The following is a 16748-nucleotide window of genomic DNA, read 5'->3' as shown; positions in this document are numbered from 1 at the left end:
TCCTCCCATGTGCTGGGATTAAAAGCATGTGCCACCATCACCTGGCTTCCAAGTTCCCTTTGAATGGTGAATCTCTGCCTATGCCTATGCTATCTCTGTGTTGTATTTCCTTCATTGATTTGCTGTTGCATGGGTACCAAATCACACCCCTATTTTCTTTGTGAGAAAGAGACTAATTGTATTTATCAGTTGATTTAATTCTGAATATGAGTTCAGACTTGAATGTCCTTGTGCAGATATATATATTTACCTGTGTGTGTTAGTATTTACATGCAGTGTGACTAGATGTGAGTGTTTTAGGGCATTCATCCAACTCAGCATCCAGAGAAAGTAAAATCTGTATAACACACTAGAGTAAACTAAGTATTTATTTAGAGGAACAGCAGCTTAATGAAAAGAAATTCCTTACTTTTTCTTCATATTATACAATTATAAGGAAAAACTGCAAAGTTTTGGGGGATTTATTAAACATTGAATTTGTCTGCAGCTTTCAAATAAAATCTTTTTGCAGATTATTTCATGACACACTAGAGTGCATAATATCTTTCCTTCCTCCCTCCCGTTCTTTCTCTTTTTCTTAAACAGTGTCTTGCTGGCCTAGCTGTGTAGCCCAGGCTGGCTTCACACTTCTGGCCTTCTACAGAGCATGATTGCACACACCTTTAATCCCAGCACTTGAAAGGCAGAGGCAAGTGGATCTCTGAAAATTTGAGGTCTGCCTGATCTACATAGTGAATTTCAGGACAACCAGAGCCAAGAAGTAAGACTCTGACTCAAAAAACAAAAAATAAAAAAATAAAAACTTGCTTCTTCCTCCCAAATGTTGTGTTTACAGGCATGTATCACATCCAGCTCACGGTACAAAAAAAATATTTTGAGACAGAGTCTCACTATTTAGCTTTAGCCAGCCTGGAGCTAACTCTGTAGACCAGGGTGGCCTCGAACTCACAGAGATCCACTTGCCTCAGCCTCTTGAGTGCTGGGATCAAAGGCACCATACTCAGCTCAGAGTATATATATCTTTTTTTATTCATTGATGGTAGTCCATATCGGTCAGTGTCTTTTTGAACCTTTGGTCATTACTACCATGGCTTGTTTTATTGTTGTTTCATTCATTTTTTTGCTCATTTTTATCTGGATTTGATAAATCTGTTGGTGCTACATCAGGTAATTATATTTCTTAGTAAAAGCTCCAAACAACAACAACAAAAGGATCAAGTAATAACATATAGTTTTGTTACATATAAACTTCTGTCATGGCTTACCACTTCTTAATCCTGGAAGCCATGTACGTATAACGTAATCAGGGAGATGGCACAGGCACATTTTTGCCTTAATTTCCTTCATAATTAACTTGAATGTATGAAACACAGCTGTATGAATCTGCAGGCCAACAAAGCCTATTTAAAATTAAAAAAAAAAAAAAAAAACACTTGCCATGCAAGCATGAATACCTAGGTTCAGATACCCGGAGCATCCTTGAAGCCAGACACAGCAGACAGCAGTGTGCATATTTAATCCCAGTGCACCTACACAAGATGGGAAGTGGACACAGGAGAATTCCATAGAAGTTTTGAGGCCAGCTAGCACAGCACAGACAGCAGCAAACAATAAAGACTCTGTCTCAAACAAAATTGAAAGCAAGGATTGACACGTCCTCTAACTGCCAAACATGTGTGCCTACCCCCCACACACACCATACACATGCACATAAAATTCTTGTAACAATTGCTGGTGAATTTTGAATATAACAGATAATTTTCATTTTGAGTTTCTTGAAATTATGATGAAACTTTTCTTCTAAGTAGACATAAACTTGGCTCTATACCTATTCTGTTGTTCAGATTGCAATGCCAGGAGCCTTACTTAACCTCCATTTTCCTTATTTAGAGTTTTGCTTTGAATCTATATGCCATGTCATTGCTGTCTACTTTGATATATGCATTTTGAGTGTATGCAATGCAGTGCAATGCTGGGCATGTAGCTTAGCTGGCATAGTGCTCTCCTATCATGCACAAAGTCCTGAGTTCAATCCCCAGCAGCCCATAAAACAGGTGCAGTGGCACATGCGTATAATCCTAGCACTGGGGAAGTGGAGCTGGGAGGTTCAGAAGTTCAATGTTCCTCAGTTACAGAGAGAGTTCAAGACCAAGCTGGGCTACATAACACGCTGTTGCACAAAAGAAAAGGGGTAGCTATTGTTTTCTATGTAATTCTTTTCTCATATGTTCAAAGAGGGATGTGCTTAAGCCAGTCAGTATCAAATCTGCAAAGTGATAAGCACACACAAAGAAGTCACTGGATGCTTCTTTTAGCTCATAATACTTTTTAAAAATTAACATTTGTCAGGGGTGGTGCACATATGCCACTAAGCACATACAGAAATCACAGGACAACTTGCAGGAATAAATTCTTTCCACTATGTGGGTCCCAGGAATCAAACTCAAACTCATGTTTGAGAGCAAGTGTCTTTGCCTTCTGAACCATCTTACCACTCCTCATAATAATGTTTTACAAAATTCTTACACACTTAGATTTAAAACAGAAAGACATATGTATGATTTCAGTTCTTCACTCAAAACTAAAAGACACGTGGGAACTATCTTGGACTTAGCTAAATTCATCATTTAGTTAGTTAGTCAGTTAGTTCATTATATACCATGAAAATCAGACTTAAAAAGTTTTACAAGTGAATCTGGTGTTATCAAAACAAACTTCTCATCACAACAGTAACATCCAGTCTAGCCTACATATCAAACTCCTGGTCAGGAAAGGCTATATAATGGGACCATGTCTCTAAACAAAACAAAGTAACAGTAACATCAATCCATAGACCTGTGCAATTTCCATAATACTTCAAAATATTCATAGATAAATGAATTTTTGTTAACCTTAATTTGTTTTTGAACTAATTGCATTTCTCTTCAGGGTCTCTGATTACTGTTGTAGTCTAAGCATAGACAGACACATTCATAAATCAATATATAGTGAAATTCCTTTCAGTTCAACAGTTTTTTAGGTTAGTGCCATCTCTGACCTGTCACCAGTGTGTCTCCTAATAGCAATAATTGAAATTGTTCCTTTGCCTATTTTCTTTACCTCATTCATCCCAAATACATTGTGGACAATTTCCCTGTAGAATGCTAGCATGTAAGGTTTTACTTAACTTTTCTTGTTAACCCCAAAACACTGTCATTGGCTGATTGAACTCTGTATAAGAATAATCATCTCATAAAAGATTTTGGTTTCTTTTCTTTTTTGTTTAGTTGTTGTTGTTGTTGTTGTTTTGTTTGTTTGTTTTTTTTGAGACAGGGTTTCTGTGTGTAATAGCTCTGGCTCTCCTGGAACTCGCTTTGTAGAGCAGACTGGCCTCAAACTCAGAGATTCACCTGCCTCTGCCTCCCAAGTGCTGGGATTAAAGGGGTGTGCTACCATGCCCAACTTTGGTTTCTTAATTTGCACTTCCAAGTTAAGTACTTAATTTTAATTTAATTTAAATTCTAATTTAGATTTCTTTCATTTCATGTGTATAAGTGTTTTGCCTGCATGTTTGTATGAGTACTATGTACATGCCTGGTGCCCACAAAGGTAATAGTGTCAGATCTTCTGCACCTGGAGTTACAGATAGTTGTGAAACATAATGTGGGTGCAGAGTACCAAACCCAGGTCCTCTCCAAGAACAACAAATGTTCTTAATCTCTGAGCCATCTCCCTAGCCCTATGCTTTCATTTTTCTTTTTAACTCATAGAGTCTTCTAGTGCTACCAATATGAGCCATCTGTCTAGTCCCAAGTGCTTTTTTAAAAAAAAAAAATCTGAATCTGGTGCTAGAGAGATGGATGGCTCAATGGTTAAGAGCATCAACTGCTCTTCCAGGGGACCAGGGTTCAATTCCCAGCACCCACAAGGCAGCTAACACCTGTCTGTAACTCCAATTCCAGGGTTTCTGACACCCTCACATAGACATACATGCAGGCCAAACACCAATGATCATAAAATAAAAATAAATTTAATTTTAAAAAATCTGAATCTGGCTGGGCAGTGGTGGCACACACCTGTAATCCCAGAACTCAGGAGGTAGAGGCAGGCAGGTCTCTGAGTTGGAGGCCAGCCTGTTCTATAGAGTGAGTTCTAGGACAGCCAGGGCTAACTTAAAAAAATCTGAATCTTAGGTGATGTGGTGGCACAAGCCTGTAATCTTAGTACTCAGGAGGCTGAGATAGGAGGATTATTAGGAGTTTAAGGTCACTTGGGGCTATGAAGTGAATATGGTGATTACCAGGCCATCCATGGATACATTGACCTTGTTTAAAAAAACAAAAAAAAATCCAAATCAACGTCTCTCTCTTCCCCCACCTCCTCGTCCCTTCTTTCTCTCTTCTCCCCTTCTACCTCCCCTCCTTTCCTATCTCCATCACCAACCCCGGGGCCTCATACTTGTTAAACCAGCACTCTGCCTACCATGAAGCTGCATGCCCAGCCCTTATATCTATCTTTTTACTGAAGAAGACAGCAGACCTTTGTGGCTTCTGAAACTGACATTTCACTGTGTTTTTTTAAAAAGGAACACTGAGACAAAATCATAAAAATCCTAGGCTGACCTCTGATGGATCAATTCAGTTAAACTAGTATCTTAGTTTGCTTTCTACTACTGTGATAAGGACCACAACCAAATGCAACTTGGGGAAGAGAGGGTTTATTTCATCTTCCAGGTTACAGTCCATGATGAAGGGAAATCAGAGCAGGAACTCAAGGCAAGAACCTGCATGCAGAAACTGGAGCAGAGCCATAGAGGAGTGCTGCTTACTGGCTTGTTCCTCGGAGCTCACTCAATCTACTTGCTTTTACAACCACCAGTCCAGGGGGGACACTGCCAGGATCAATTGTTAATCAAGAAAATGTCCCCACAGGCTTGTCTACAGGCCAATCTATGGAGGCATTTCATCAGTTGAGGTTCCCTCTTCCCAAATGACTCTAGCTTTATCAATCTGACAAAAAACAAACCTAACCAGCACAGGCTTCATTGATTCACCAACAAATATTTTTACAGAAAACTGTGAGGTCATAAACATGAAATACCACCAAGAATCAGATTTGCCTAAATTTTTTGGGGGGGGGCGGTTTCAAGACAGGGTTTCTCTGTAGCTTTGGAGCCTGTCCTGGAACTCATTCCCTAGACCAGGTTGGAATCAAACTCACAGACATCTGGGGTTAAAGATGTTTACCACCACCTGGCAAGATTTGCCTAATTGTTAATAGCAGATGCCAATAGTGAATAAATCAGTAAGTAGACTAAGAAATAATTAAAATGTTGTGTTAGGATGCTTACAGAGGATCTCTCATCTTTTCAAAACAGATAGTTAAATTTCTACAGGTGAATAGTATAATTACGGTTTACAAAACTGAGGGCTAAGAGAAGTGGATAGATAAAAGTGGGCTCTGAGTCCAAAATTGGTGTATCTGGACATTGAGTCCACCAAGGTTCATTGTGATGTCCCCACTTGTATTCTTATGCTTGAGATAACTATAATAAAGAGTTCATTTATAAAGAAATAACAACCAAGGCAACTAAAAAGCTGAAGTACTCCACAATCTGAATTTTTTTTTAATGCTAACGTGATGCTACAAGGGGTAAGTTTCCTACCCAATATCTTGTGACAGGTGGCAGACAAAATGTAGACACACTAAAATATTGCATAAAATTACCTTCATGCTGTGTGTAAGGGATACACAAAACAAAAATGAATTGCAAGTTTGGATTTAGGTCTCATCCCCAAGATCATCGGTATCAATGCAAATATTCCAAAATCTGAAAAAGTCCAGTATCTGATACCCTTTTGGATAAGAGGTAAGCAAACTGTGGTCCATAGCAATAAGCATACAGCACTCCTCCCCTACTCTCCCCTTTGCTCCCTCTCCCCTCTGCCTCCTATGAGCATATGTGTGCTAAACAAGTGCACTACCACTGAGCCACACTCCAGCCTCCAACTTTGCTATTTTTGTCGGTGAGGAAAAATAAGAACAAGAGTAAATTAAAAGAAAACAAACACCATGCATGTAGATATAGATCAAACCAAAAACCTCACTGGTGATAAATACGTGGGAGATAATAATCAAATTATCTGGGGTGTTTTGATAAGAAGCAATTGAAACACAGTGTACTTCTTGCCATAACCCCCTGTACCTATTCTTACTCAAGTTTCCTGGTGACGCAGGTACCCACCAGCCAGGCAGCTCTACTCATGTTTCCACATATACCTGTATGGGTTAGCTAATTTTACACATGAGCAGATTTATCTTATACCTATTGTTGAATATTTATATCAGTTAGTGTGTGTGAGAGCAAATTGAAATGTTTACACACATTTGTCCATGTGCAAGTGTCATTTTATATTCCAGTGTCTGCACGCGCAAGTCAGTTTTTGTCTGTGTTTGATTGCACTTGCATTTAGATAAAATGTGTGTGAGTGTGAGGCTCTCTATTTTTTGTGGGTATGTTAGAGCTATTATTACACTTTTGTTTATCAGTGAGAGTTTATCTATTAATGTAGAGGGCCACATGTGTGCCAGGATGTACCTCTCTGTATTGGCAAGTGTACCTAATCTATGTGAGAGAAGGTAAATTGGTTACTTTTGGTGGAATATATTCATATATGTCAGCAATTTTTTTACTTGCCTGCAAATATATCTATAGGTACCTCAGGGGAAATATATCTGTGTATACACACCTGAGGAGCACATTTCAAGTGTTTGTGAATTTGATGATGTGAGTGATATTTAATCTGTGTGTTAGTTTTACAGCAGTGTTTGTATATGTGATGCTATAGATACACTGTTGTAAGGTGTTGAATATGTGGGAGTATTTGAGCAATCAGATATATCAGCTTGGTGAGTATATAGAAATCTACGTGTAAAATGACAGGTTTAAGTATGTGTAAGTGTGTGTGTGTGTGTGTGTGTGTGTGTGTGTGTGTGTGTTAGAAGACTCTAAGGGGAGGCAGGATTGTGATATGTGTATGTGAGACAGAATGTCAGTGTGTCTGCATCGATGATCAATTCTCAGCCCTCACTTAAGGTGCTTTTTATGTAACAAATTTGTTACATAAAGTCTGTCCTTTATTACCTAGAAATGGAATTTATAGACAATATAATATTTCTGCAATGTCATTTCGAAAGAAATCCATACTGTACTTACACAATATACATATTATATTAACTACAATACAAATAAGAAATGATTTATAATAATTTTTATTTGGGTATATAACTACTTAGGTGTGGCATGCTTCAGGAGATTCAAGAAAATAATTAGAGACTTGGAAGCTCTTATAATAAGTAAACATAGTTTAGAAGAAAAAAACAGCTTCACAAAGTATAGGAAAATGACCGGCAGAAGCTTCGCATTGAAATTTTACAAACTAGTGAAGTGCATCAAAAAGCAAAACACAGTCTCCTCTTAATTCACATGACAGACACTGGATAATTCAGTGTACACTAAAACTAGGCGAAAGAAAATCTCCTTTATCTTAATAAAAGAAATTCTAGGTTCACCTAATTATAAGCTCAAAATCCTGGGAATTTCAGGATGTAGACTACCCCACATATCACTAAGTGATGCACACACTCTCTCTACACCCCTAAATAGTAGGGTATCTTGCACTTTTAACATGAGGCAACTACACCCCCTCTCACCCTAGCCCCACCCCTGTTCCTGTAGATTTCCAAAATGTCCCCTAGGGGGCAGTAATGCCTTTGTAAAGGACAAAGCCCTGTACTACAACTGGATACAAGACCCATCTATGCAAACACTCAGTGTGTGTGTGTGTGTGTGTGTGTGTGTGTGTGTGTGTGTTGCACACACATGAAAACTTTGCTGTCCATGAGGCTGGGGTTTCAGACGCCTGTGAGTGTGTAGGTCTGTGCACAAGGGTGTCCAGGTACAGGCGGGTATTCTCTGTGCACACACACTTAATCTTTTGCCTGGCCTGGGCCTCAGCTATGGCTTCCAGACTGTGCTTAGGAGCACCTGAACTCATTTATGCAACCTCTTTCCCAGCTACACTGGAGCTTTGTTTGATTGCTGTATTTATTTTTTTGTGGGGATTTTTGTTTGTTTGTTTTGTTTTGTTTCTTGTTTTGGTTTTTTTTTTTTTCTTTTGGAAGGGGGTTGATTTTAGCTTTAACATTTGTTTTCACTGAGACCCTGAGCTGCACATTAGTATATCAGTCTTAGTGTGTCTCCCTCCCTACATGTTTGTGTGCTTTGTCTCTGTATCTATACCCTCTTATCTCTCCCTAGTCTTTTAGATCAAGGCTCCTTATGTTTTTTCTACTTGTGACCCCTTTTATGCATTCCCAGGTATATAGTTATAGAAAATAAGTATACAAATCAAACATTTACTATTAATTAACAAATTTATCTGAAACAATTCTGTGATATGCATATAATTTTACTATTCATAAAGACTAAAGTAAATTTGCATGCATTGATGTGCTTTTTTAACACAAAGAATTAAATATTTTCTGAATATTTGATACTGCAACATATAAGGCATCTTCTGTGTTTTTAAAAAAGATGTATTTATTTACTATGTATACTATGTATACAGTGTTCTACCTGCACACCAGAAGAAGGCACCAGATCTCATTATAGATGGTTGTGAGCCACCACATGCTTGCTGGGAATTGAACCCAGGACCTCTGGAAGAACAGCCAGTGCTCTTAACCTCTGAGCCATCTCTACAGCCCTCTTCTGTGTTTTAAGGGTTGACTGGTACCGGGCTGTGGTAGTACACACCTTTAGTTTCAGCATTTGGGAGGCATATGCAGAAGGATATCAGTGAGTTTGAGGACAGCTTGATCTACAGAGTGAGTTCCAGGAGAGCCAAGGCTACACAGAGAAACCCTGCCTGAAAGAGTTGACTGGTATTTTGATTTTATAACTGTCAATACTGAGAACTCCACTTTACATAAACATGCAATGTAAAATGACAGAAATATGGTTAGGGACATTTCAAAAATTGTTGGAAATCCTAAGCTAAAATTCATCTAATGATTTTTATGACACTCAAATCAGCAACTCAAATGGCAAACTTCTTTAATTTTTAATATTTTGCTTCTTAGGGTTTCTGAGACAGGATCTATGTAGCTGTAGCCATCCTGGAACTTTCTACATAGACCAGGCTGGCCATAGAGAGCCACCTGAAATAGCATTTTTTAAAAAATAACACATTCTAATACAATACAATGTAATGGCATGCTAATTTGATGCTTACGTGACAGTAGGAAAGTATTAAAATTTTTATTTTCTGTACTTAAAACCATTATGTTTTATAAAAGAAAACTTGTATGCATAACAAAAACATTGCAGTTCATAGCATACAGTAGTGTCAAGTCTGAGCTGAGGTATTTCAGATAGCATTTGTGTCACTGGAATGTATGGCGGCATGTGCAGTGCAAAGTGTGTGTGTTGTATGCTCAGAACCACTGCTTCAGTAACATTGTATGTATGGTGCAACACAAGCAACTGCTGCCAGAATCATGTGGGGTTCATCATACCTTTGATTTTGAATTAATGTTTGGTCATTACACATCCAGAAATTGTGTAGAATTTCTCAAAACCCTCACATTCACTTATGCAACCCCATAGAGAATTTAACCCATAGTTAAAGGAGCTGTGTTCTAGATGTGTTTTCCCCCTGCTATTATCCTTAACCACCATTTTCTCTCTCTTGTCTATATGTCTCTTTTAAGTTACTCTTCCTCCCCTCTTCCTCCATTTTTATCTGGTCTCCTGTCCTTTTTTCTGTTTTTCTGTCTTTCCTTCTCCTATGTCACCATCTGCCTGTTGCAAACACGTCTCTTTCTTTGTCACCCCCAGTGTATCTGACTACCTCTTACACATAGTCTGTTTCTATCCCTTTTACTCCTTGCCTCACCCTTAAGGCCAAGACACGTGTGTGTGTGTGTGTGTGCGTGCGTGCGTGCGTGCGTGCGTGCGTGCGTGCGTGTGTGTGTGTGTGCACCTTCTCCCATCTACAGCAGAGAGTGTCTGCAGTTCTGGGAAGAGTAGGAGGCATCAGAGCTGGAGGGACTGAAAAAGACCTGACTATCTGCATTTCTTTCCAACCCCTGCCCTAGCATGTTCTCATTTCAGTAGGCCATTGGCTATGAGACTTCATACCAGACTGTATTGAGCTAGAAAACAATGTAAAGTGGACAACTTCACTGGGAGGGAGTTAGTAAGAAGCCATCCACTTCAACAACTCATCTCTCTAGCCTATCTCCCAGGCCAGGCCCAACCCCAACTGTAAAGCTCAGCCTCTTCTGCATCAGTTCTATGTGGTCCAGGCCAGCTCCCTTCCCTCTGGAAAATGTTGTCACTTTGTCATGGCCCCACATTGCCAGCCTACTCCCCAGACTATGCTTGTAGTGTGACTATTTCCATGGAGCCCTTGGCATCTTTTCACCAGTAACCTACTGTGTGCATTGATACTGACCTTTTAGAGGGGAGGGAGCCTACCCTGCCCTTACGGGGCTTCTGTTAATAAGATGAGACAGGCAATAATGTAAATTTGAAGAGTTAAAGATATAGTTAGAAGAGAGAGATTCGGGTGAAAAAGGAAAGGAGCATGGGGATGCTATGAGCTCTTAGCTGGATTACTATTGAAGCCTCACTAATCTCCCTACCTTACTCCCTCCTACCTTTATGGAACATACTCTGTTCTCACAGGAACAAGTAGGATCTTATTCAACCCTGAAAGTGAATCACATCTTTTCTCTGTTCAAAACCCTCCCAAGTAATTCTGAATCAAAGTCCTTACTATGGCCTCTATGATAAGTCCTTGATGATGTTATGAGTTCATCTCCCAATACTTACCTTTTGTTCAATGTTCCAGCCACCATGGCTTCTTTGCTTTTTTTCAGTGTAGCTCCATATCAGAGCCTTTGTTCTGATTATTCTTCCTGCCTAGAGTCCTCTACACCTAAAGAGTCTGTTTGCTTAGATAACCCCTCCTTTGTAAAGCTCTCCCTACACAGATCATCGATAAACTGCTATACCCTCCTCATTTGACACTTAAATCCTCCTCCCCTGCTTCATGGTTATATTTCAGAATATTGTCATCATCTCCTATCCTAACTTCACCCATGTCTCTTCTTATTACCTAATTTGTCAATTACACAAAACTAGGAATCTTTTTTCTTTTCTCTTTTGGTTTCTTTCTTTCTTTGATTGTGAGACAGGATTTCTCTGTGCAACAGCTCTGGCTGTCCTGGAACTCATTCTGGAGATCAGGCTGGTCTTGAACTCAGAGATCCCCCTGCCTCTGGCTCCCAAGTGCTAGAGTAGGAATCTTTTATCTCTCTGATTCACAGCTGCATCCTCAGTGCCAAAAACAATGAATGACCTAAAATAAAGGAATGCTTTTTTTCAATGAACCAAAGCAACAAGCATATTTACATTTTTATATTCATATATAATCCTACATTTACACAAAACGAAAGCCAGAGGCCTTATCCACAGCCCTGCAACATTTGGCCTTCTGTGGCTTCACCTCTTACCTCTGTATCTCTGAAATGCACCATTAACATTAGTCTTCTCACTACTCTTAGAGCATGCTACACACATTCCTGACCACAAATAAAGATATTTTGCTGGGCACAGTGGCATAGAGCTGTAATCTTACCACATGGAAGTCTGAGGCAGGATGACCCCAAGTTCAAGTGTAGGCTAGAGAAAATGTTCACAGCCATCCCAGTCAACTTCACAAGAACCTATTACAAAATTAAAAGGTTTTGTTGTTGTTGTTGTTTGGGGGTGTTGTTTGGTTGGTTGGCTGGCTGGCTGGTTGGTTGGTTTTTGAGACAGGGTTTCTCTGTACATTTGGAACCTGTCCTGGAACTCTCTCTGTAGACCAGCCTGACCTGAAACTCACTGAGATTCACCTGCCTTTGCCTCTGCCTCTGCCTCTGCCTCTGCCTCTGCCTCTGCCTCTGCCTCTGCCTCTGCCTCTGCCTCTGCCTCTGCCTCTGCCTCTGCCTCCCGAGTGCTGAAATTAAAGGTGTGCACCAACACCACCCAGAACAAAATTAGAGGTTTAAATGGTAATATTTTTTAAAAGGATTAGGAATATAGCTCATTGGTAGACAGGCCTCTTGCCTACCAGGCCTGAAGTCCTATATTCAATCCCCTGTACAGCAAAAGGAAAATACAGAGAGAGAAGAAATAAAGTAAGGCAGAGGGGCGAGAGGAAATTGGAGAGAGTAAAAGACAGAAAGAAATCTAATGAGCAGCTGTCAAAAGTTTAACAAATAGTTGGGATGTGAGTGTGTGCACATGCAATCACTCACATGTGTACTAGATTAAGGGTAGCAGGGAAAAAACCAATACTTGAATTCAACTTTAGGGCTTATAAAAGGGAAGAAAAGTTGGACCAACATCCTCAACCTTGCAGACCCACCAGTGGAGAAAGAAAGAGTTATCTGAGGACATTAGGAGGGCTAGGAACAGGAGTATCTGGGGAGTCAATGGGAAGGACTCATAAACACACTAACCTACCCTCTCTGTTTTTCTCATGTTTCTCCTTTCCCCCATCATGTTCCATTTCTGTGTTGTTTTCTATCCATTTGTATCCTTGTCACCATTTTTCAATCTCATTATTTACCACTCTGTCTCTGCATTTTTCTCTGTCTCCTACCTTCACCTCTGTCTCTCCCTCCATTTGTTACCATTTGCAGGTGTAGTTCAGCAAGACAACTGATGGAGTCCCCCAGGTCCCATCAAATATTGGACTGGCCAACCCCCTAGGGTTGGGGGTAGCCCTTGCCCCTCAGTATGGCCAACACCACCGGAGAGCCTGAGGAGGTGAGCGGCTCACTGTCTCTGCCATCAGCATCGGCTTATGTGAAGCTGGTACTGCTGGGACTGATCATGTGTGTAAGCCTGGCAGGCAATGCCATCTTGTCCCTGCTGGTGCTCAAGGAGCGTGCCCTGCACAAGGCTCCTTACTACTTTCTGCTGGACCTGTGCCTAGCTGATGGCATACGCTCTGCCATCTGCTTCCCCTTTGTACTGGCTTCTGTGCGCCATGGCTCCTCATGGACATTCAGTGCACTCAGCTGTAAGATTGTGGCCTTTATGGCTGTGCTGTTTTGCTTCCATGCGGCCTTCATGCTGTTCTGCATCAGCGTCACCCGCTACATGGCCATCGCCCACCACCGCTTCTATGCCAAGCGCATGACACTCTGGACATGCGCAGCTGTCATCTGCATGGCCTGGACTTTGTCTGTGGCCATGGCTTTCCCACCTGTCTTTGATGTGGGCACCTACAAGTTTATCCGAGAGGAAGACCAGTGCATCTTTGAGCATCGCTACTTCAAAGCAAATGACACACTGGGCTTTATGCTTATGTTGGCTGTGCTCATGGCAGCCACACATGCTGTCTATGGCAAGCTGCTACTCTTCGAGTATCGTCACCGCAAGATGAAGCCAGTGCAGATGGTACCAGCCATCAGCCAAAACTGGACATTCCATGGCCCTGGGGCTACCGGCCAGGCTGCTGCCAACTGGATCGCTGGCTTTGGCCGTGGGCCCATGCCACCAACTCTGCTGGGTATCCGGCAGAATGGGCATGCAGCTAGCCGGCGGCTACTGGGCATGGACGAGGTCAAGGGTGAAAAGCAGCTGGGCCGAATGTTCTACGCGATTACACTGCTCTTCCTGCTCCTCTGGTCACCATACATCGTGGCCTGCTACTGGCGAGTGTTTGTGAAAGCCTGCGCTGTGCCCCACCGCTACCTGGCCACTGCTGTTTGGATGAGCTTCGCTCAGGCTGCTGTCAACCCAATCGTCTGCTTCCTGCTTAACAAGGACCTCAAGAAGTGCCTGAGGACTCATGCCCCTTGCTGGGGCACAGGAGCTGCCCCAGCTCCCAGGGAACCCTACTGTGTCATGTGAAACAAGCCAGTAGGTGATAAGCAGGGAGTAAGTTAGGATCACCATACTGGGGCCGACAGCAGGGGAAGAGTGGGACCCATACAGAAGCCTTCTTTTTTGAACTTCAGCCCAGGCTCTCAAACCATCCACAACTGAGGCATTTTGCCAACACCTCCCTAGGGGTGGAAACTGGGTGAGGAACTGGGAAAGAGGCATTTCTAGTTTTGTGGGGCTTGTCCTCCAGCCGCCTCCTCTTAAACAATCTCATTTTCCCATGCCCTCCCTGCCTCCCTATACCTCTCCCCTCTCCTATCTTTCTAAAGTGATGATTCAGTAAAAGAAAACAAACTGAAAATGCAGGGTTTTTAATTATAACAGCTGAGGCAACAGGCTTTCTTGCTTAAATGCCCCCCCTTTGACATTGTCAATAAATGGGAAATTTCTCCTGTAAAATAGATTTCCAATGATCCTGCCCCCTCGGCTCCCATTCACTCTCCCATTCTGAGTCCCTTGCAAGACCTGGATGTTTAGGAAATCCTGACTTAAGGCTTCACACAAAAGGGACCAAATGGGTGCTGCCCTCCTGGGGAGCAAAGATGTTTAAATTGCTATGTTGTGTGCAATGTTGTTTTTGGCTACCCTCTATCCCAAGCCTGGTCTCCTGTCCTTCCCTACCATGTCCAGACTTTGAAGGTGTTTCTTGAGGCTCTGTTTGAGAAGCCAAGAGCATACAGACAGGGCCTCCATGATGTGCCCAGGTCAGATGAAAAGCTGAACAATAGATGAGCAACTCAACCAAAATATACCAAACTTAGCTATATTCTCTCAAGCTTTCTCTTGGATTCCCCAGCCTTTCTTCTTGGGAATATGCATCCACTTGTCCCTACCAGGGATGATGTGGGTATATACTGACAGGGGACGTCATCTATGGAAGTATAAGGAGATAGCTGAACTCTCCAGAGCCTGGGGTCAGAGCTAAATTCAGCCCCATGATTGTTTCTTGTGTTCACGCTATTCTGAAAATGAAAATTCTTTGGGGGCCTTGGTAATCAATAGTGATACAAGGCACGGTAAAATTGAGTCTATTCCTGCCTGACCTCTTTTTGTCATCCCTCCCAGCCAGGCCTCACAGGCCTTTGAGCACCTTCCTTAGTTGCCCTTTTGCCCATCCAAACATCCTTTCCTGCAGTTCTTCCTCCCTTCACCCTTACCTATGCCCAAAGTGGAGCAGACTACATCCAAATTCTACAGCCAGAAGGTCCCAAGCCTCTTTTCCATATACAGAGACCACTCTGGGCTTACTTCAAGGCCAGTTCTGTAGACTGGTGAGGCAAGTTGGAACCCTTTGTGTAAGTTTGGGGCAGTGATCTCTCCATCCCCTTTCTTTCCTTATAAACTCCTGTCCTAAACTCCACCTCTACCCCAAGATAGCCCCTGAACTGAGGGAAACCTTGATCCAAAAGCAATGAAGGGGGTGCTCTAGACAGAAGAGATATTATTGATGACCCTAGTTTTGGAGCGGCCCTGGAAAAGCAGGCCAGAGCAGCCGAGAGACTGGGAATGGGGGGGGGGTCTGTTCTCTCAGCGATGATGATAGGAATGCCTTCTGAGGGTGGGGATGGAAAGACCAAGGTGGGAGGTCAAATGGGGTAGACTCAGGAGGGTTTTCCTCCATTTCCTTTTTCTAATTGCCTTGATTCATCATTGGATTTTGTAAATGGAAAAACTAAAATGAACAATGTTATATTGGATGCTCTCTCTCTCTCCCTCTGTCTCCCTCCCTCCCCCTCTCTCTCTCCTGTGTGTGTGTTTCTGTGTGTCCTATCTGTGTATGATCACATGTGAGGAGGTATGATTGAGTGAGTCAGTGTGTGTCTGTGTGACTTTGTGTGGATAGGAAACCCTGAGGAAAACTTGCCTGGTACACATATGTAAACAAATACCTATATATGAGAAAATAGAGTATATGCACGTACACACACACACACACAGAGAGAGAGAGAGAGAGAGAGAGAGAGAGAGACAGACACACACAGACACACACACAAGGAGAGGAGATATACGAAGGAGGAGAGGAGACAAAACGTAGTATGTGCCTGCAGCAAGATACAGAGTGCTTAGGAGATGGAACCTGAAATTTTTTATGTATGTGTGTGTCAAGAGGGTCAATTCCCATCTCATAAGATTGTCTTCGCTTGGCCCAGCTTCTGAGCACCAGGTGAGGAGAGGATAGTTCAGAACCCAATTTCTTCCAAATGTCTGGAGATACAGTCCCCACTCCAAAATTCAAATAAAGTATTTTCTGAAATTGGACCACCATGGAAATAGGAACTGGGGATGGAGTAGGTGTCAAACATGGAAGTAATAGGGTTAAGAAATGCAGCCCTGCAATGTAATAGCTTTTAGAGGGACTGATCAGTCTGAACTGGGAGTTCTTTAGGTTCCACTATATACAGCTGGAACTTCGTTCAGCTTTGACTAAATTCAGAAGGAAGGATGACATGGCGAAAACGCCCAAGTCTGGGGGTCTACCCAGCTGGCCTACTCCCTAGGCACTCAATTAATTTACTATTTATTTACTTATTCCTTCAGGTGCACAGAATTGAGCTGACCATATTCCTCAGTTCTTGGCACACTATATCATCATTGGTCCATGCAAGGTCCTTTTATTATTTTGTTTTGTCCCCTTCATCACCCATCCCAACCCCATCCTTTCCCACCCTACATAGGCACCACTCGTCTGTACTTAATGTGTGTCCTTCCAAACCACCGTTCATGTGTTTATTTACTTATGTGTATCTGTGGAAAATAT

At 41.9% G+C, this 16748-nt stretch overlaps 1 protein-coding gene across 1 annotated transcript in view; it reads left to right on the top strand.

The window, feature by feature from the left end:
- Positions 1–14870, top strand: part of Gpr173 (G protein-coupled receptor 173) — a 22994-nt gene extending 8124 nt beyond the window's left edge. Inside the window, exon 2 of the mRNA XM_051178709.1 lies at positions 12739–14870. Within this exon, the coding sequence (XP_051034666.1) occupies positions 12836–13957 (1122 nt within the window). The 5' untranslated portion in view covers positions 12739–12835 and the 3' untranslated portion in view covers positions 13958–14870. The remainder of the gene's footprint in view (positions 1–12738) is intronic.
- The last annotated feature ends 1878 nt before the right edge of the window (positions 14871–16748 follow it).

This window comes from Phodopus roborovskii, unplaced genomic scaffold, assembly GCF_943737965.1.
Source record: "Phodopus roborovskii unplaced genomic scaffold, PHOROB, whole genome shotgun sequence".
Classification (NCBI taxonomy): Eukaryota; Metazoa; Chordata; class Mammalia; order Rodentia; family Cricetidae; genus Phodopus; species Phodopus roborovskii.
This window is presented reverse-complemented; position numbering and strand designations above follow the sequence as displayed.